Source organism: Micropterus salmoides, unplaced genomic scaffold (genome assembly GCF_014851395.1).
Source record: "Micropterus salmoides isolate LMB-PRFRI ecotype aquatic unplaced genomic scaffold, ASM1485139v1 Ms_hic_scaffold_2, whole genome shotgun sequence".
NCBI classification, from domain to species: Eukaryota; Metazoa; Chordata; class Actinopteri; order Centrarchiformes; family Centrarchidae; genus Micropterus; species Micropterus salmoides.
In genome coordinates, this window is record NW_024041150.1 from 34222415 (window position 1) to 34244425 (window position 22011).

The following is a 22011-nucleotide window of genomic DNA, read 5'->3' on the forward strand; positions in this document are numbered from 1 at the left end:
GTGTGTGTGTGTGTGTGTGTGTGACCAGAAGTTTACTTTGCTCCAAAAGGAGTCCCACTCCTTCAGTGTAAGGGTGATAAAAACTTACAAGGCGTTGCACAATGTGGCAGAACAAACTGTTCATGTCTAGAGGGTAAATGTCACCTTTTCATGGGGCTGATTGGTTTAAGTTGATTATCTGATGCAGCATAATTTTGCTCTCTTTTTTTATATCAGGCTCGCCTGCTTCTTTCAAAAGTGAGATAAGTACAACATCAGGAAAAGTAAAGGCACCAAAATATGTATTTTCTCTATGCATCTTCTTGACGATAAACTGCTGCTGTGTGTTGGATGTTACTAGAGGTGAGGTTTGGTTAATAAAGTTGTTACTTGTATCCCATTTTATAGCACTCTTTCATAGTGTCTCTCTCTCTTTCTCTCTCTGAACCTAACTCTACCAACATTATGTCAAAGCCAAGAAAAATCAGTCCAGATGTGGAGTCCTGACCTGCCAGATGAACCCTCTGACTCCATTAATGCTGCAGTACACATGTAGTAAGTGACTGTAATACAATACACTTTTTGTTAAATTCAGTGAATATTTGCTCATGGTTCGCTAGCTCTCCGTTTTGTGTGTGCTCTGAAAAGCAAACACAAAACAAAGACTCAGCACTGGCTCTGTAAATGGAAAACACAGAAAGTGGTAATGGGAATGGGTTAGTTGTCATTATGTGACTTAAGTATGGAATCAATTCATCAAAGGCCACAAGATGTGGCTAAAAGCTCCACAGGAAGTTAGTGAACAAAACTCAACTGTCAATTTTTCCCATCAAAGTCAGTGTAAAAAAAAAAAGACGCCCATTCTCACTGCCAGGGTGTCACATACCTTTGCTTTGTCATGTCCCTTGGCGTCTGGTACCAACTTAGCCTTTATAATAACAGAATAAATAACAGAAAAGTCAGAGTATGGCAACGTGATAATATGGGATGCCATATAAATAAGTTTTCTGTTAAGTCACATAAGTAATGATGTTATTTTAACCCAAACCACGACCTTTGCCTAAACCTAACCAAATAGTTTGTTGCCTAAACTTAACCAAATTGCAACATTTTACAACATAACCAATAGTTTTATTTTGAAAGTCTAACCGGACGTTGCATATTTATTCTTGCTAACTTGACCGCTGAGTCCTACACATGCAAAAACAACACTAAAAGGTCACCCAGAGTGTTAAAAAGCGTCCATATGTGACGCCATGAGATGAGAATGAGTTGCATAAAGTCTTTCGTGACTCCAGAGGGAGCTGTGTAAAGTCTGATAAATTGCCTCAAGTGATGTCACTTAAGGCAAACAGGCTTATCTTTGTTGGTGAATTTGACATCAACGTTGTAGAAGCCAAAATATTTCCACACACAGCTTCTCAGATGCTTTGGTGTCGTGAACAGGTCAAGCTGTAGACCAATAGACTGTATATAAGAAGTGGTCGTAGTCATCGTGACGTCCCCGGCTGGTTTGTGGACTGCCGTTTTGAAGCCTCAAGTTTGGCTGATATGCCGCAGCCATTTTGATTTTTTGCAACCAGCGGCACCAGACATGACCATATTTGGGCAAGACGGTGGAGCTAACGGCCTTGTGTGGAGCTAGCTAGCTTGCTTAGCTAGGTGCATCTGTCATTCATGTTAACTGTCATTTTAGCAGGGCTGATAATTTTGTCTAGTGAACAACAGTCTTAAAACTTAATGTACTCACCAGAGAAAGTGAACAGCCAACTCCTAATAAGCTGAGAAGTTGGGTCATTTTACCATTATTTTGAGTAGTATGTAGCTGCAGTACCGGAGGCTGCAGTTTCAGAACCGCAGTCCTAGGAGCGGAACTGCAGTTCTAGGACCCTTGTTTACTTTGATACTGCCAGCTACCTGGCTGGCTAGCTATGTTACTCTTAACAGCCCGCCGAATCCAATTACCGTACACAACGGAGGTGAACAGTATCTGCTAACACATTGGCCAGTAAGTAACCAAAGTCAGTGCCTTTGTACTCTGGCTCAGTCGGGACCCCTCACGGAGTCACAAGATAAATTCAATTTTATCTATTTATTTCACAAAATCTTATCCAAAATTTTAACCAGTTAAGCCTCACTGAGCTTTAACATATCTTTTTTTATTAGATTGGTATAGAGACAATACTGCGTTACTGACAAACAAGACAAGACAGGGAAGCCATAATAAGCATTAAACTTATAAAATTATGAATGACATTACTAACACAATCATGTAAAATATATTTTCCTAATAATAACAAATATAGGGGCCACCAGACAATTAAGACAATGGGAAGCCATAAAAGGTCTTTATTGCCCTGGACCATCAACATTATTGGGGCATTAAATGACTATTACATGAACACCTATAAAATCTTTGCATCACCTAACTAGGAGCAACATTAACATTAAAATATGTAGAATAAAATTGCCATCTCAAAGTACATACAAGGTTTTCCAACTATTTCATGTTGACTTTGCAACATCAAGGAGGTTTTTCTGTCTATCACCGAGTTCATTTTGACTCTACAGCAGAGTTCAACCACAGGTTACTGTACACATTCAAACAGTCTCCTTATAGCCAGGCGTTGACAGTCTCTGCCATAAGGAACGCTTTGAATCGATCACGAGCTCTTTCTTTTCTGAATGGCACTTACCTTTATGAAACGGCCACTTAGCGGTCACTGACCAAGGGTCCCTCATTCTCAAGACTCACTGGCACCGCTGTGAGCAGAGGTGGTGGGGCCAGAGCGGGGCACGAAGAGGCCTCAAACAGGACAATACAGGGTTTTCACATACCATCAGTGGCGAGCCCAGGTGAATACAAGGCTCTGAGGTGACGTAACGCTCCCTCTGGCGCCCTTATTTGAAATCCACAGCTCTAAGGGGAATAATGACTGTGAATTATGTAGTTTCTTACCCATAATAGTGTTTTCTCATCTAACACCTTTATTGTTAGGAACATTGGCTTTCAAAATCATTACAAACCCATCTATCGGTGTTCTTCTGCTTCTCTGTGAAGGCAGAAATGCTTTCCAGCTCCTCCTGGGTGGATCCTGAAACCAGATGAGAGAAAAAGTAAATATCAACTTTGTATGTTGATAATATGTCAATGTTGCGCTTCTCCCGAGTGACCAAAAATCAGCTAATGCAGGTTCAAACAACATGTCGGTACATGATTGGTCAAATGTCATTCATATCCCACTCTTGTTCTTTTCACTCTAAACAGTTCATAGGCCTATATTAGCAAGCTATTTTTGCAAGTTGGTTCAGTCATAACCTGGCAGTTAGGTATAAATATTTACTAACAGGTCATCTACGCAATAAGTAGTTTGTGTGAGGCAATACATTTTAATTTTGTGAATAAACTTGTAGTCATACAAACATCTGGTACAACAATTCACAATTCATTACTTTGTTTCGTTACTTCTTTTACAGTACATGCTGTGTAGTTAACAGCAGTCAATTCCACATTGACTTGTGTTGAAATATTCATTCGCTGCCTTTCTTCCCTTTTGCTGGCCCCACCTCAGTCAGTCTACAAATGTTCCTTATCTGATGTAGTCTGTAATTTGACCACACATCAAAAGAGGAACGATGAAAAGTCAGAAATGCAGAAAAGCAGAGTGACATGAATGAAAACAAGATTTAAAAAGGAAAGGATAATGAATGACCCTGCCACCCAGAAACAGCCACACACACACATTTCTATGCAGGTTTAATAAGAACACCTCAAATTGTCAGAAGTCACAACATGAGGACACAATCAAATGTTTTGTGTCAGTTTTGTGAACTTTAGATTCAACCTCTGTCAAAGAATTTCCTCTTTCTCGCAGGATGTGTTTGTAAGGAGCATGACTCATCTCTGCCCACACAGAAAGAAAATAGGTGTGTTGATGTTGTTTCTAATTAATGATCTCTCTGGAAAAGGCAAGTTTGTTAGCGGTAAACTCCCATACTCGCCGAAAAACTCTTTCTCCAACACACAGACACATGGTTTGAGTTTATTATTTTTGTATTTACAATTTCGTGATGGTTGCCTTTCTTTGGCTTACGAAGCTGTACCACACCATCTGATAGTGTCCAGGAGGCAGCGGAGCAGTTGGTGAGAACACACACAGTAACGTGCACACAGAGTTGCTGTGGTTGCTGTTTATTTGTTATGGCAACTAGAGGATCTCTATAACTTTTCTCTAATCTCACATCCTCGCTTTGAGCTCTGTTTAAACATATTCTGCATTTTCGCTTATGGAGAACACAGAGGCAAAGTACTGACACATAACATAGACTAAACTGTTGTTAGAAAGATCTTTTTGATCTGACTGTGTTGAAGAGAAACAACACCTCCTGCTTTGGGAATCATATTATCTGTAGGTGTTTTTTTAACCCAAGAATTTTAAGCATTGCTTTCAGTGTTTTAAAAAAAAAAAAAGAAATCCATTGAGAAAAAAGTTTGCAAGAAGAGTGAAACTCAAGGATACAGATATTTTTGTGATCTAAACATGAAACAGGCATGTTAATTCAGAAGGCACCACTGAACAACAGAGTAATCTTTATACAGGGTTTGTGCTAAGCTAGCTAACGTTTACTGGCTCTAGCATATTTAATGTACAGATATGAGAGTGGTGTCAGTTTTCTCATCTAAAATACCCTTACTCGCTTAGATGACAGCTAAGCAGGTAAGGGTATTTCAGAAAATGTCCGACCACTATACTGTATATACTACTGAATATTTTATGCAGAATGGTAATTTAGTTTGAAACCTTGCATTCAAGAAAGAAAATCTGAGTTCCTTATCTTGAAAGCATTCCAGTAGTAGCAGAAGTTGTGGTGATAAATAATTTTCTTAAAAATCATTAGCTTATCTCAAAAACATGATGCAAGCCAAGATGAAGGAGGAGGAGGAAGCGGAGGGGGAGTGGAGCGAGCGAAGGCAGAGACATGGTTGAAAAGAAACTGTTGTTAAAGTTATGAAGACAGATAGAAAAGGGCTGGGTTGTGAGAATTGTCACGTCAAAACCTGTTTGAAAATCTGTGTGGAGAAGTCGAGCAAGCAATGCTATCCCCCAAACTATTGTAGGAAGTGTCCATGGGCAAGGCACTGCTGGTCTGGTAAATCTTTGGTTTGAATGTCCAGATTAGTCTCAAGAAACGTTACATGAAGAGTGAGAAACGGGGGAGACAGGGAGAGAGGGGAAATGGGAGGCTAAATGGGTTGCCCACTGGGAGCTTTGGAGCCAAAAACAGAGACAGTAGACCTTAGATATTGTTTTTGCATTAACTCTATACTTACAGCCATTTAGCCAGAAAGTAAAGTAAACACAAGTACAAGACAGGAAGCGGCTAAAAGATATCATAGAATAGATCAGTTTCACCTAATTGCTTCAATTAATATTGAAACTAAGTGGAAACAAGTTTCCCTGCTGCCCAAGGGGATGTTTTTCAAGTATACAGTCCAATAATATCAGTCATTTTTTTTAAATGTCATAAAAGTGACTAGAAAGAACCTTTTGTGGTAAAGTAGCATGATGTTATTATAGCTCAAACCCTAAATGGAGAAGGTGACAGCACTTGGTTGTGGTCGCACAAAGACGCAAACTGATCTTTTTCTAATCTTAACCAAGTAAACTCCATCTGCTGATAAGGATTACATGACTGATGACTAAACTGACCTTAAAGGGGGATTGTTTTGAAGGTCAAGAAAGAACTTCAGTTTTTACTTCTACATGGATGAAAAGTAACTCATAGTGCCTTAAACCCGTTTTAAACTCTAAAGCAAATCTGCTGTTATAGAACATGTGATATAATCAAAACACTTTCAGGTGAGATTGTTTTGACAACAGTTAGTTACTGTGCCTAAAACTAACCAAACCTTAACCGTAGAGACAGCCCATCAGAAAGCAGTCACATTCATTATTTTTGTGTAGTTTTGGAAGTTATGGACAACAACACACTATCCAAAGAAGGAATAGCTCCTCCCAGAAAGTGTTAGATTGAAGTCTGACTTGACTTCAGCTACCAGGTCTCAGGTCTTTAGCTCTGAGGCTAATTTGTAATTTGTTCAATCCACTTCCTATAAAATAATGTTATTATAAAAAAATGCGTTTCTTTGCAGATTAGCATCATCAAGTATTAATGTTCCTGATTTTTATCATCAAAAAGCGGCGTTGGCCTTTCACAGCGACATTTCGCTGTCACTCATAACTAATAAGTATTATTGCGTCGGGGAGACAAATATTTAGTATCTTGTCATGCTGAAGCTGACATGTTCATTTATTTCATGTCTGGACAAACAGAGCTGATAATCTTCCTGTTTCATGGTTTTTCAGTCTCATTTTTCTGTCTGGCTTTGTCTGCCTTGAACGCCCTCTGTCTTCTCTCTTTCCTCTCCCTTTCCTCCCTCAACTGTCTGCCTCCCTTTTAATATGGAGACAGATGACATTATGATTCATTCTCTCTTCTTCTTTGTCCTAATTTCTGTTTATTTCATATTTAGTTTTACTTCCTAAAGTCTCAGATCCTCTTACAGCCTTTCTTGTCTCTCTTCCTCTTTCTGGGTTTGGTGTCTTGACTTCATCCCAAACGGGACTTTAACTTCCTGTTGCCTCCTACAGATAACAGAACGAGCCATTAACACACACACACACACACACACACACACACACACACACACACAGCTGGTTTATGTCCCCCACACTGCTGTTGTTCATCAAGTGCCTTCCCATACTGGTCACCAGAACATGAACCCACGTTTGTGTTGTGCTGCTGATAAGCTGACCGTGTGATTTCATCCGTCCTAGTCTGCAACATATTTAGCAGTGTTAGTGACATGTTTTTAATTGTCTACTTGTACACATGCCGGTCCCTCTGGGATTTTGCAGGTCTTTTTTCAATTGTTGCAGCCTAAAATGCCTGGTTTTGCAGCAGCTTTTCTAAAACAATTGCGATTAAAGTTGTGGGATTAAGTAAAAACTGCAAAGGTAGATGTGAGTTTTTAGAATTATAGTAGAATTATAGTATACAGTCCTTCCAGGATTTCGCGGGCCTAAAACTAACTCTACCCCTGCACGGCTTAATTGTTTCTGCGCTTGCAACTGACCGGGATGCAACAGCCTGTGTCACAGTGATTTGTCTTGTCTGACGTCCATTCCCTGTGTTTTGCGGTGGCGTTTGTCAATAGTCAGTTTTCTTTTATGCTCGACCACAATACTGCAAGTTTTGCAAAACAGTTTACCCCCACTTTGAAAAAAGATCTGGATCCTGTTTTTTACCGTACTTTTCTTTTTTTATCGACAAATGTGAGACGTTGGAATCGCGTCTGCTGCGTCTTGTAAACAAGGAAGTGAGTTTGCAGGTCTTGTGGGAAACGGCGATGATAGGTCAATTTTTCCGGAAAAGCTGCAGTGATTGGCAAGTTGTACTGCATTCACTGGGATTTCTTGAATTTGTGTTAATAGTTGCAATCGTGATATCATGAAATCCTGGAGTCTGACTAAGCACACGGTTTAGATCACCATTAGGCCTATTGACAGGGCCCATCAAACTGCAAGTATGGCCAATTATTAGGCTACTCTTTGCATTATTTTTTTATTATTATTTTAGTTTTTAAACTGGTTTTAAAAAGGTTTGATATCTCTACGAAAGCCTAAAAAGCTACTTTTATGCATGTGACCATCCCAAGCATTTAGAAAAAATGCTGCAAAGTGAGAAAACACAACCAAATAGGCTACAGGAACAATGCAAGTAGCACAGAAGACAACAGAAACAGTTTCCAGGGACATTAAAAAGAGATGAACACAACTGGGACATGCTTGTTGTTCCACCAAAGAAACTTAGAAACTTCCAGCAGTTTGGCCGACTTCACTGACTTCATGAGTCACGAACAACAAGTGTGTTATGTAATGGTGTTCGAATTACAGCCATGATGCCAGTTCATCCAGAGTTCTGATGTGACATTTGTCTTTGTTGTTGTATATGTACACAGCAATCTAGCTGAAAATATCATGAAAACTAATGTCTTTGTTATTTTGATATTTGCTAAAGTGATTATTTGGGATGACAGAATTTAAACTAAGTAAGTTTATAGTACTTTAACTTCACATGCAAATGTGATCAGATTGACAGTTTTGCACTGGGATCAGAAATTATCACACTAGCTTGATTTGGTGATTTTTTAAACTTCCTTAAAAAAGGAAATGTAGTACAGTTGAATAGTTGTAAAGAGAGCAGCAGTGCTGACACCACTTCAGGTTTGTTTGTTTTTTTACTGCCTTCAGTAACTCTGATACAAGACAAGAGTCTGATCCTTCACACCTTTTAAGATTATTTTCTGGTGTGCATGAACAGAACCCAGGAGTTCACTTTGACTCTCTTTCTGCTTGCCGAAAAAGGGAACACTTAGTGGATTATCCATTTTCTAAATCTGGCCCAATAAATGTCACATTAACTCTTCATCTATCAAATAAACTCACATTTAAGAGCCATGTTAGAACAGATTGCTGGTTTCAAGGGATTTATTCACTGGAGAATGCAGGAACACTCGTTCCAGTGGTGCACAGGAAGTCTTTAAGAGCGACATGGTGTGTGTCTGTATGTGTGGGAAATGAAGTTGGGTCTCACAAGAAAACACAAGAGGAAATTGGACTTAAAATAGCTGGAAATTATGGGGAAAATCTCTCTCTTTCTCTCGCTTGCTCTCTCTCTGACACACACACATTTATTTTTGTCTTTTGGCATTTATCAAATGGCATCTCAGGATTTTTGTCAAGATACACAGCGAGCGAGATGACTGGCTTCATCTCAGTCTTTTCCAGACTCTGATGGAGCCATGCTGCTTTAAAAGGTCAAAGGGCAAAAGGTCATGATTTGGGTTCATCAGACAATTTTTTAAGGATGTGTGTGTGTGTGTGTGTGTGTGTGTGTGTGTGTGTGTGTGTGTGTGTGTGTGTGTGTGTGTGTGTATGTAAAAGGGTTAGTGTGGCAGTTCACTGACCAAGAAATTCCAGATGCTGAGGAATTTGTCTTTACTGGGAATTTTGTGTGTGTGTCAGTGAGAGGAGAGGTCATGAGAACAGCAAAGGACACATGCACCAAAAACTTCCCAACTTCCATTTGGACATTTAAACAAATTCCCATTGTTTTACAGATAGTTTCATCAACAGTTTTGGATTTTGACTCATGAACACAATCAGTGGCATTGGTGCAACATTAAGTACACAGAGCACTAAACCTTCCTTAAAAAACAATAGAAATGAAATATTCTTCAGACTGAGAGTCATTTACACCTAGAGTTTGGATTCTTTGAGCTATAGTGGAAAAGTTTATACAGGCAATCACTGGTTTGTAAATGAGAGTCACATGGATTCAAAAGTATGTCGTGTAACTCTCGTGCAACTTAAGCAAAGCCCTAATGGACTCAGATGTTCGTACCAGTTAAAACATGTGAATAAACAACGTTTATTTTTTGTGTGCGCATGTTGTGTGACAAAATTTAAACAAAAACATTTTCTGTTTCATGTTTGAAAATTAATTTCAGGTCAAAATAAAAATGTCTTGATTTATGCAATTGTTGATTATAAATTAAATGTAAACGGTTAGTCCCCAGACAAAATTTGACAACTGGATTTTTTTTGCCTATATTTGTTCAGATTTTGTAAACATTAAAATTTTGCCGAATTAGCTGTTAGAAGCTTCTGTTTACAGTGTGCCCATGGATGTACAAACAACGATGACTGGATAATTTTGATACTGAAGAAAACGTTAAAATGCTTGATTCTCAGGCAAGTTCGGGAGGTAAATGGAAGATCTTTCTTGGGACATTTATTCGTAGTGTTAATCCACTAAATGTGGATCTGTCAGACATTATGCCAGACTTGACTGGAGAAGGAGTATGAATTTTGATGCACCTGTCCATTTCACCTCACCCTGTATATTTGCCTCTCCTCTCGCCCTCTGTGCCTCCCTTCAGTCCTCCCTGGGAAGGCGCATTAGAGTTTGAAAACGACTGGTTTACCTTAACAGATAACAGATCACAAAAAATAGGCCTGGGTGAATTCTGATATTACAACAACTTTGACTTTCATTAGAAATAACGAATATCTTCAAGTTTAGGCTGCATATTATCTGCCAGTTTGAAAGTAAAAGTAAATTTTACGTTCAATTTTATAATCATTATGGCAAGGTTTTGCTCTGGACTACACTGAAAATTACTTCTTTTGTCAGTAATTATGGATTTTAAATTCTAAACTTTAATTTTGTCATCCATTCTGCACAAATAGAAAATTAAATTTAAATTTGATTGCATTTTATTATTGGCAGTCATTGTCTTCCTTAAATAACAGGAGGTTGTCCTTGCTTTGTTTTGCTATGTGGGGCTTCCCTTACGGCTGTCAAATGTCAGCATTTGTCTCGGTCTAAAGCCTTGAACCCTTGCGTTTTGGGGTCATTTCCTGTTTTGGTTCAGACCACTTTCTTAAGAGACTCTGCAACAGAGAGGATGGAGACTCGCATTTCATTTATTTGGTAAAGGCAAAGTTGAAATCTGCCAATGTTCTCACATAGATTAACACTAAATGAAAATAAATTGGCTTCTGAGCTTCATTTAGTGGCAAAGACGACAAAAACCCTCTATTAAAACCATAAAACAGGAAACTGTAACAAGTAGGGGGTAAAATGAGACTCTGTATTATATGAAAGGACATTAGAAACAACTTTCCATTAAATTGTCTTGTCAGTGATTCCTTAATGATGTATTAAATTCGCTTTTGTCGAGATGTATTGAGACTATAAATTTTTCAGCCTCAAGAAAACTGAGACATTAACTGTGGAAAGGTTTACTGTGACCTTGTCACTCTCACTGTCCTTCCCAGTAAACATGCCAAGCTTCTGACACAATACAAGCTGTTTGTTTAGCAGTCTTTGACATGTCCACTTTGAGCAGCAGCCTTGTTGTACTTGAACCTCGGGAAGAGGTCATGTACACTGTGAGCTCAGTCGAAAACACAGAGAAGAGCTTAGCTGTCAGTCAGTTTTTGTCTGTATTCTTCTGTCTGATGACGATCACTACAGAAAGTGTCAGCCGTTCCTTCACACCTATAATGGCTTGAATTCCCAAACTTAAACGTCAGAAGTATTTGATGTGGAGGCCTCTTGCCATTTGTCAAAGGACTAGAACCTTTTAATTTCCATGGAAGCTCTTTTCTTTGCCACACGTTCATCCTGCAATCAGAGAGTCGTGGCCGACTTGACTTTGGAGGAGAGGACCTGCCTGAACCTCCTCTTCAGCTCCTGCATGTTGGGAGATTTGGGCCTGGCCAGGTGGAGGCCTCCTCTTCTTTTCTCTCCATTCCCTCCTCCCAACGCCCGGATCACCTGGAACACAGAGAACACAGTGAGTCATGGAAATAAAACCAGACCTTTTACGTCTTGGGGGGACAAGCTTTAAGTCCAAGTCATGTCTAATAGCATCAGTAAAAGTCAAATTTTAAACCAAATCCTGTCAAAACATTTTAGATTATAGAAGATTCGATGCTTCGATGGGCGGAGCCTGATTCGACTGTCAATCTCGCAGTCGAAGCTTTGCAGTGAAACAAGGATCATGGCATTTTGGCGATATGGGGGTGCTCAACTGATTTTACATAGAACTACCAGTTTTCTCCCAGTAAGTTAATATACAGCCTATTACAATATACAGCATTTAATGCTGTAAATAAACATGTCCATCCATCCATACATCTCGCGGGACTTTTGGATTATTTATCACCATTGATTGTTGTCGGCATGCACGCAAAACTCACATAAGACCGGTGAATGACAGGCGAGAGAGAGAAAAGGGTCTTCAGAAAGCCTCAGTTTAGCTGGAAAATTAAAGCGTAAATTGAATGAATAGAGACTGCAGCTTTGCAGTTTCTCAAGATTAAAGCGGAGCTACCATGTGTAACCCCCACTCAGAGTCGCCATGCACAAAAACACATGATTCGACTCAGTCGACTATAGGTAGGACTTAACAATTCTGATTCCACTATGTAAATCCTTAGTTGGGGACAGCCCTACATTTTAGTAAGAATAATAACAGGATTAAGCTTCTATTTTACTATAATATTCTACACCATGCTACTATAACACTTTATATTTTTGTGGATTTGATATCGTTGCTTCTTGATTTACTACCACAGATATAACTATGTATGCTGCATCGTAAACATTTATTTTTTGTTTAACTAATCCAAGGTACTTGAGGAACAAAAGCAAAGTAAATTTTAAAGCTGCATTCTTTTGGTTACTGGGGAGCGGCCGAACATGCTGTTAAAGTGGTGGTATGAAGCTCATTTTCAGGTTCAAAATCCTATTTAGGGGTTGTACCAGAACAGGTTTACATGGTTTAATTTTAAACATACTGCACATTGCTGCAGCTCCTCTTTTCACCCTGTGTTGAAGGCTTCGTTTTAGCCATGGAGTGATACATCTTGTCTCTAAATGATCTTTGTTGGGAGTTCCACAAGCGCAGTTCCTTGTTAAGGACTACTAGCCAATCAGAAGCAGAGAAGGGCGGGTCAGTGAGAAGCCCGTAAACAGCTTCCTTTCAGCTGTAGGCTACATGTTGCCGACCAGCTTGGCAACAGACTGGAGCAAGAGTTTCAGAGTTGTGAGTTATTAGTCTGTAACAAAAGTATCATTCATCCATAAAGTTTTAACTGAGCTCTGTCTCTACATCACAGTAACAACTTTATGTCCATTGACTGGTGTTTTTGAGGGCGTGTCGGACTAGCTGCTTGGCGAGCGTTACATGAGGCGCATTAAGCGCTGGACTACAAACGAGCTGTTTTCAGGCAGTTCAGAGCAGATTTTTCTGTAGGAGATGGGAAGTCCCTTTGGATTGGACTTTGGGCTTTTTCACTTTGCATACCTATTACATGCACACACAAAAAAAACAATAAAGGAGAGGGAAAAAGCTGAAAAGCATAATATCACCTCTTTAACACAACATTGATTGATATTATCCCCTTATAAAGTCATTATGGAAAGGGTGTTAGCAAACAGATTTCACACCCAGCAACATTTTCATCAATTTAGAGTCATGTTTCTGGCCACCAGATGAATATAAATCAAATTTTATTCTCTCTTTTAAAGCTATGCTTTGGTCTCCACCACTTGCTATAAGGGAAATATCTGGCCCTTTGGCTGGGCCACTATGTTCACCAGTTGGTCTCTAACTTTTTGTGTCTGCTGTTTGATTCTGGGCAGTAAGTGTACAGTGTGTTTATCAGATCTTCTGTGCTGGAAACAGCTGCCTGCAGCGGTTTACAACATGGTTAATGAGAGATGAGGGCCAGAAAACCCAAACAATGAGCTGAAAGATGCTAAAACGCTCAGCAGAGCTGAGGGGAACTGCACAGCAATACCATTTGCATTACACTGTAGTCACCTGATCTATTTTTATTTTAAAAACGTATTAGTGCAGCTTTCAAGCACCTCATCAGTTAAAACATACTTGGATGAAAGTATATCGCTGACATTAAACAGAACTAAGGTGTGTTTGGAATCTGCTCTCCAGAAAAGGAAACTCTCAACAAACCCAAATGTAATGAGCCTCTGGGCAAAAACTCCTATTACGCCACCAGAAAAACAAATATACATTCTAAAAAGACAAACATGTGGTATCAATGGGAAATAGCCTGTTATCAGAGTTCCCATAGGAAGAGGAAATCCCTTCAAGTCTGGTGGAATCAAAGTAACTAATGTCCAGATATCTTTCTATAAAATGCCTTCATGATGAAAAAACAAATCCTGTTTGCATATAGACAAAAACAGAAAACTGTCCCCATCCTTAACTGTCAGATTAGCAAACCAATAAATTAACAACAACAAAAAGTCCCACCTCCTGACAGAGATGTAGGAAGGCGGAGTGGACTCCCTCGTGGTTCTCTCTGGCTGAGGCCTCAAAGTAAACCCCTCCTGTGAGCAGAGGCAGTTTTTAGATCAGGGCTGCTCTTATCTTTTAGATAACACTCACTCAGCATTCCTCATTCATCAGGCAGCATGCAGGATACTGTTTAAGAAGGAGCCAGAGATGTGTATGTGTATGTGTGTGTGTGTGTGTTTAAGGATCTTTTTATTTTCTCCAGTAATCATTTACAAATTGCCTACTGTGGGATATTCTGTCTGCTGTAGCTGCATTTGCAGGTCTCTGATCAAGTTTCTGCACGAAAACAAAATATCATCAAGCTTTTGAATGTCATGGAGTTGAACGAAGGGAAGGTGAGGATAAATAACGGATGTTTGAAAAATAAAATAAGCTATGACGTGATGTAAAAACAGTGGAAACATAAAAGGAGGAGAAAGTATCAGGGATCCTGAGGTCAAAAAGAGAAAGAGGCAATGAAGAAAGTATGTAGTGAGAAACAGCAGGTCACAGCAGGCTCCATAAAGAAAACACCAAATTTAAGGGCACTGAAAACATATTTGCTCAATCGGCTTTGTACTGTGAGAAATGGGATCTTGACATAGAACACAACCGTCTGCACAATTTCACATGAGAGATTTCAGTATTTGTGTTTCTGTCAGTGGTTTGCAGTGAGTGGTGCTCAGCCGGAAAAGGGCAATGTCGCATCAGAATATAGTCAAAGTAGGATGATCACTGTCAATCACACCACACCCACACAGTCCTGTGGAAGCAGATTACCTGTGCTTTTATAAGTGTTAAACTCAATAATAAATAACAACTGCAATCAGCTTACATCATGAAAATGCAATGTAGTGTAATTATGGAGAAATAAACATTTAAGTTTTATACAAAATTATCTCACGTAACTCTGTACTGAACAACACTTTAACCATGCGGGGCAAGTCCTGTGTGTATGTGTGATACTGCATTTTAAATATGTTTTAAAAGGGGTTGTGGCCTTGGAGAAATCAACCAGAGGCATGGCAAAAAGATGGAGAAAGGAGAGAACCAAAATTATGAAAATAATGTGTGGGAAGAAAGAAGAGGAAGAAAAACAAAAGGACAAAAATGACATGGTGAAAGAACAAGAGAAGAAGAAAAAGAAAGAGGAGAAGGATGGTAATGCCCCACCTAGTGAAGCTGCTAACGTCTCGCCTTCGTCTGCCGGCACTTGTCGCGCTCTGAGCAGGTCGCTCTTGTTGCCTACCTGCAGCAGATTACAGATTACAGGACAGATTAGATTATGGGGATTAGGGTTAGGGGGTAATTGTAATTGTCTGTACTTGACTAGCCAGACTTTGGGACTAAATAACCCGTGGTATGCCAGCATTTAATCAGAACAAACTGAACAGTGAAATGAATCCACCTCTCCTCCATAAAACATTTTCACATTTTGTGTAAATTGGATTATTTGCAGGCAGGAAATCTTGAACTCTGCACACATGATGAGACACACACTGACCAGTATAACGGGTATATTTCCAGAGGGGTGTATGCGTCTGACGTGTTGGTACAGCGGCTGGATGGTGCGGTAGCTGTTGAGGTCTGTGATGGAGAAAACCAGCACGTAACCGTCTGCCCAGTAGATTGACCTGGAAGTGACATCAATACACAGTTATTACAGGATATAACCTTAGTATAGTCAGTTTAATTCATCTTTAAGTAGATAAATCTGACCTGTTGATCTGCTCTTGGCAGTACAACCCCTCAGCATCATCCTGAAAAAGACGGACGGACAGACAGAATTTAAGTTTATGGCTGCTACTAACAGTTATTTTGATCATCAAATAATCTGTTGATAATTCTTTTGAATAATCAATATATAATTTAGCTGTGAGCTTGGTGTGAGTGTTGTGGATGTTTGTCAGGAGTGCGTGTTGTGAGCTTGTTGTGTTTTTGTTTGTCTGTCTCTGCTTGGCTCTCTCTCTCCAGTCTGGGAGCTGGGGGCGTGTCTGCTGCGGGCCCTGCTCACACCTGAGTCTCGTCCTCATCAGCGCACCTGACCTGTGTCCCGTATTCAGCCACAGCTTAAGAAAGAGACTCAAACATCCAGTCCCCGCAGGATCCTTGAGTATTCACACGCGTGTCGTGTCAGCCTCAGCCAACCTTGAAAACTGTTTTTTCCTTTCAAAGAATTGTTTTCGCATCGGTCTAACCTGTTTTCTCTCTCTGCCTCAGAAAACCTCCGTCGAGCCTCAGCAAGCCGCAAGCCAGAAAACTCTCTGTCTGGTCATTCCCCTGCTCCCAGTCCACCAGCAACCACCTCGTGTTTCCCTCAGCCCAGGATCAGGAAGGGAGCCTCTTCCTTAATCTTTTCCTAACTTAACCCAGTGCCTAAACTGCTAAAAAGGCTGCTGATGTGTTTTACACTTTTGGGTTCACCCAAAATGTCCACAACTATCCACAGACATGTCAGTGCATCATCCTGTGCAGCTTAAATCGAGCGAGCAGGTGGTGATTATACGGAAAAGGCACATCGCCAAGACTAATGGCTGTTTATGGACACACATCTGCTGCATCAGAGTTTGAACCTATGACTCTCGACCCACCAGACCACCCAGTTGTGGGTTCGGGGGGAATCAGTCTTCAGGTTGGGCAACTCCTTATGCCCATTTTATCCACATAATCACCAGGCAAAACTTGTTCTCTGGACCAAGTGCTCACTTACTGCTCTTTAGGATTTTACCGTTATCATCTACAACTCTATTATAATGGACACTCCCGGCGCAGCTTTTGAAAACCTTCCAGAAGCTCAGACACTTCTCGACCTTCTCTGCTCTGCACACCACGACTCCTCCATAACACACTAATTATTTCTCTCTAATCCCTGGGAGCTGGTCGCCGTCAATCCACCGTCCTGCAGGAGGAACTTCCACTTCCTCCGTTATCTTCCCTAGTGTACTGTAGCAAATGAGCAACTCTGAGGCCTGGCTTTGTAAACAGAATGCCAGTGTCGAGCAGGGTGAGCCGTGTGGCACGTTGCACTCATTATATTAATCATGAGCGATGAGATAGTCCTAAGGGCACTTCCTCTCACTTCAAATACATTCCTGAAATTGCTTTGAGATAAAAATGGCAGTTTTTTTCCCTTTAATGTCATAATTTCGATGGTTTTGATGAGTTCAGCTTTTAGATAGGCTAGATCATCACGCAATGAGAAGAAAGACCCCGACTTTTTCTGGAGCAAATCCCAGCTGCCATCGGGCAAAAGGCGGGGAACACCCTGGACAGGCCGCCAATCTATCGCAGGGCCATATAAAAACAAACAACCACTGTTTTCTAAGGACAATTTAGGGTCACCAAACAACCTAGTATGCATGTCTTTGGACAGTTGGAGGAAGCTGGAGCACCCGGAGAGAACCCACACAGATGCAGAGCGAACATGCAAACTGCACACAGAAACGCCGGGGCAACCGGGTTTGTGGGTTTAGAACCCACAACCTTCTTGCAGTGAGGCAACAGTGCTAACCACTGCACCACTCTATAAAAATAAGTTAACACAGTTAATTCAAGAAACATATTTGTACCATCAACTCATAACTGTATCCAAAACATGACTATTTTCAGTGCGCACAAGCAATGCAGTAGTGAGCGCTCAAGCACCAAACATGTTGCCAAAATCTGGTGAGAATTTAAATACTGCCAGAAAAGCTTGTCACCTTGGTGCATCCTACATTTTCTGCTTTGAGTTGGACGCTGACTGTCTTAAGAGGGAAAGGCCAGAAAATAAGTAGTTGTTTTACATCTTTTATGAAACATATACAGGTCTTCAGGAATGGTTTTTAAAAGTAGGCTTTCATGTCAGCTGTCTGAATGCTGTGTTATGAGAATATGACTGACAACCATGGAAACAGCTGATGAGTAAAGTGATGACAAATGTGTTCCTATCACCATTTAAGCACATAACATCTTTATAAAGTGGATCTGAAAACTCCTCAAGCAAGAGGGTGTTTACATTTTGCTGTTTCCATCCAGATGTTCTATTCATAATGCACATGGAATCTCTGGGATGGAAACATGGCTGCTGTCTCTCTGCCTCCATAAGTTACCTGGAGAGCGACACAGGGAGTATCCTGGATCTGAAGTGACACTTCCTCCCCATCCAGTGTGACCTTTCTGGAGTAGAGTGCTCCTGTGGAGAACGAAAGAGACAGGTGGATGGATGAATGAATGGATCAATAGTCGTGGGGTGGGGTGGGGGTGGGGGGGTGTTAGAGCAGAGGACTTTTGCAGAGGGAAATCAGTCAGTATGTGCGTTTATTTGATAAATGTTGCCTCTCTTATTACAAACAGATGGCTGGAAACTCACCAGTGTTTGCTTCATAGTCCCCAATGAACCTCTTGGTCAGAAACCTGACAATCAAGGCTGAAAAGAAACAAGAAAACTCTTAATCAGGGATGCAGAAAAAAAAACTCTATAGTGTGCATTATGTATATTATCTGTGTCCAAATCTACTGTTTGTTGTTTCTTCTTAATCTTACTGAACTTGAAATAAAAAAGGTGTATCAGAAAACCCCACTAGCCTGCTGCAACCTACTGACCTATATAACACCTAAATGTTTGCTTTCAATGAGTGCGGCAGGAATTTCCCTTTTCTGTGACAAGTTTTGATTTTGAACACTTATAGCAGCAGGGATGAGCTAAACAAGCAGGCCCAAAGTTTGACCTAAGAGAATGATTCACCAATACGCAGAATCTGATGTTGCAATCATGCGTCATCTTATACTGGTTAATGATTGTCTCATCCATCCCTTGTTTTTTGGGGATTCTGGGCAAGATTTTCCAAACTCTTTTGTGAGGTCAGCTTCATTTAATTTACCATTTAGGATCCCCTTTAGCTTCATCAAAGTAGAAGCCCCCCCCCCCCAATTATGTATTAAAGGATAACTCACAGATTTCACTCATTAAAGGGTCACTCCAGTGTTTCATAAAGTTATGTGACTCAGTTTAAACAAATAATGGTCTAAGTCAGAGCAGCAAAGGCCGAGATATCCTGACTTTTACAGACTAGCATGGGTCAAGCTCCAAAAACCCTGGATTCTTAATTTACCATAATGTAACTTGATTACATCACTGTGTTATCGTCAGGGTTGTTTTCTCAGACTCTAAAAAGCTCCCTCCAGAGACACAGAAGATATTTTTACAGGCTGAGTAGCTCAATTACTTCCAACTACTTCTATTTTTACTTTGTGGACAAAAGATTTATTTCTAGTTGGACTATGGTGATGTTGTATACATGACAATGTGCCCTCATTTGCTAGAAACAAATAGGGCAAATAAATCCCTGGGGCTTTACAAAATGTTTTACCAATCAGACAAATTAGCCACTTCTAAAAGATGTATTCTCTGTTGCTCTACTCGTTCAGTAATTAATATATTGTAAAAATAAAAACAAACCTTTCTGTTGCTTATATTTAGTAAAAAAAATAGTAACAAAGTGTAACTTAGTATTTTACTGAATTATGACTATTATATACTTTTACTGCATTACATTTCAGGGGAAAATATACTTTTTACGCAACTACATCTCCACTACATCATTATCTAACAGTTACAGTACACATCAGTGCATCAATTATAATAATCCAAAGTATAAAACATATTATTGTAACACTCTGAAAGGGGTCATTCTGCATAAAAGTACATTTGATATTTTACATTTTTATATTTTGCTGATTGCATTTTTTTACTTTCATTCAAAAAAATTATGACTCCAGGACTTTTAGTGGTAATGGAGAACTTTTACAGTATGGCATTGCAATCTTTACTTAAGTAAAAGATCTGAATACTTCTTCCACCACTAGATATAATAATTAGCCTACAAGCTTAATATAAACAAGGAAATAATTAAAAAATGAAAAGGTACAATTTTTGAAAATGCAAAATGTCGCCCCCTGTCTTTCAGGATTGTTTAGTCATTTCAAACATCACAACTTTCCTTCAGATACACGACGATAATCCTACCTTTGTTAATTAGACAAATATATCACAAAGAAATTCCTGGCATTAACAAGTTACACGTTGAGTTATTGAATCAGCTGTTATTCTCACAGTTGAAATGCATAAACTCCCAGCCACCCTACAAGGCAACTGCTGAATTTCAGTTTCAGTTTGTGTTTAAAAAGTTTTCCTTATCCAGTTGAATTTTGCATTTCCTAAAATACTACATCCATCCATACCGGTTTTCCCGACGTTGCTCGCCCCCAGCACCACAATCTTCACCGTCTTGTTGGGCACACAGTCCAGCAGGGGATACTCCGGTATAGGGACCAGCAGAAAGTTGCCAGACCCGCTGCTACTGTTCATGGTTCCCGGTGCAGGGAAGCCAGTCAGCCGCATTTAGATCCCCTCTGCCCTCAGATCAGCTCTGCTCTGAAATACAACTGTCCAGCAAACCCCTCCGCCCCGAGGAAAATCACTCCAGCATTCCCATAATGTTCCTGCAGCGACGGCAAGGAGAGCCTGAGGTATCCTGGATTTTAATCTTATAGCCTAGTTTATAATTTCTGTAGAAAAAAAGCAGGTAGTCCTTTGTGTTAAATGGTCCAAAATTCCCAAATATTTTCCAAGTATCCCAGCTCTAGTTCAAAAATTTCCTCCACTGTCTGCTTAGAGAAAGTTTTAACCCCTTCGTGGAGCTTTCATCAGTGAGACGTCATTATTTCACACACTAAAACATTATTATCACCAAACAGTTTTAAATATAAGATGCATAAATAAATAGGCCTACAAAAGAAGTTTTCCCGTTCGCACCGAGTTCAAATGCGTCCGACTGCAGACAGAGAGCAGAGAGAGAGAGGGGAGAGGGAGGAAGGGAAGGAGGGAGACTTTGAACCATCCCCTCTTTATTCCCATGAGACCAGTCTAAATTGGTCTCCTCTTTCCAGCCTGGACCCAGATATCATTAAGTTTCCCGGGGCCAATAAACAAGGAAATGAAGGTTTGTATTAATAGATCTGCTGTAGACTGTAGTGCACAAAATATCGATTGTTCATTAAGCTCAGAGCACAATCATAAGTTTTGCTGGAAATTTTGTATCTTTTGTTATAATTCAGTTTAATTTATAGTTTGACACAGTAGAGAGAAAAGAAATAAGATTGTGGGAATAATTGTCTGTGATAATGTCCACTGTCATAAAAGACAGTGGTAGACAGTGAAGTATACTTTTACTTCAGTAAATAAAGCAATGCCACAGTGTAAAATACTCTACAAGCAGAAGTACTCTATTACATTTTTTACTAAAATACAAAAGTATTAGCATCCAAATCTAAGTTCTAAAAGTAAAAGTATGCATTGTGCAGAATATCTCATTTAAGATTAATATTCTATGAATGGATTATAGTTACTAATGCATTAATGTGTAAACATAATGTTTGCTGCAGCTAGTATAGGTAGGGCAAATTTTATATACCACCAGGTAGCTTAATCTATTAAAATACATAATCATTTATTTGTTGATTAGATTTTGTATTCATTATCTGAATCTGCAAAGTAACTAAGTAGAGTAAGCCTACAAGTAGGCTACCTCAAAAATGTATTTAAGTACAGCAGGGCCTAAAAAAGGCTACCTTCCACAAGTGGTTAAATATGAGAGATTATCTCACATCCCCAAGTAGACAAAGTTTGGGTAATAATGGAATAGTGAGACCTAAATGTACAAACATTTGGATTATTTTCTCAAAACGTTGCCATGATATTTAATTTTTTTTTTAAAGAAGAAAACCCCACATATAGGCCTAATGCAGATAAAAAAACATCAACTATGGCTAATTGGCTAATTATGTGAAAACTCTACTCTTGTAGCTCATTGAAACTCATCTAGTCATGCTTGTTTCTATTCTCTGAGCTTTTTTCCTCTCAAAGAACAGGAAAAGCGCTATTTATCGAAACCAGCACACACAGACTCACCCCATTTTATGGATCACTCGTTGTGTTATTGTATGAGAGTGGAAATGACACGCAGAGGAGGTCCCATACCAACAGCTGCTCCGCCCGTTATTCTAACCCCGTATCACGAATCGAACGAACCTTCGGCGACACTCGCTCACTG

The 22011-nt window shown here is 39.8% G+C and overlaps 1 protein-coding gene across 2 annotated transcripts; it reads right to left on the bottom strand.

The window, feature by feature from the left end:
* Positions 1 to 8513: 8513 nt before the first annotated feature.
* rasl11a (RAS-like, family 11, member A) lies at positions 8514 to 20767 on the bottom strand. 2 transcript variants are annotated; one of them, XM_038731312.1, is made up of 8 exons: positions 20141 to 20763; positions 18270 to 18326; positions 18010 to 18092; positions 15638 to 15678; positions 15423 to 15552; positions 15092 to 15167; positions 13895 to 13971; positions 8514 to 11388 (listed from the first exon to the last, which is right to left on the bottom strand). In XM_038731312.1, the coding sequence occupies exons 1-8, from the start codon at positions 20298 to 20300 to the stop codon at positions 11242 to 11244; spliced, it is 771 nt and encodes a 256-aa protein (XP_038587240.1). In that variant the 5' UTR covers positions 20301 to 20763; the 3' UTR covers positions 8514 to 11241. The 2 variants fall into 2 exon arrangements, with proteins under 2 accessions (XP_038587240.1, XP_038587241.1); XM_038731313.1 differs by lacking the exon at positions 13895 to 13971 and having other exon boundaries at positions 20141 to 20767.
* Positions 20768 to 22011: the final 1244 nt, after the last annotated feature.

Coding starts and splice junctions, on each gene's coding strand:
- rasl11a (XM_038731312.1), bottom strand. CDS start 20,300: ATGCGGCTGACTGGCTTCCCTGCACCGGGAACCATGAACAGTAGCAGC. Junction 18,327..20,140: donor GAGCAACGTCGGGAAAACCG/GTATGGATGGAT, acceptor GTTTCTTTTCAG/CCTTGATTGTCAGGTTTCTG. Junction 15,553..15,637: donor TGCCAAGAGCAGATCAACAG/GTCAGATTTATC, acceptor TGTCACTTCCAG/GTCAATCTACTGGGCAGACG.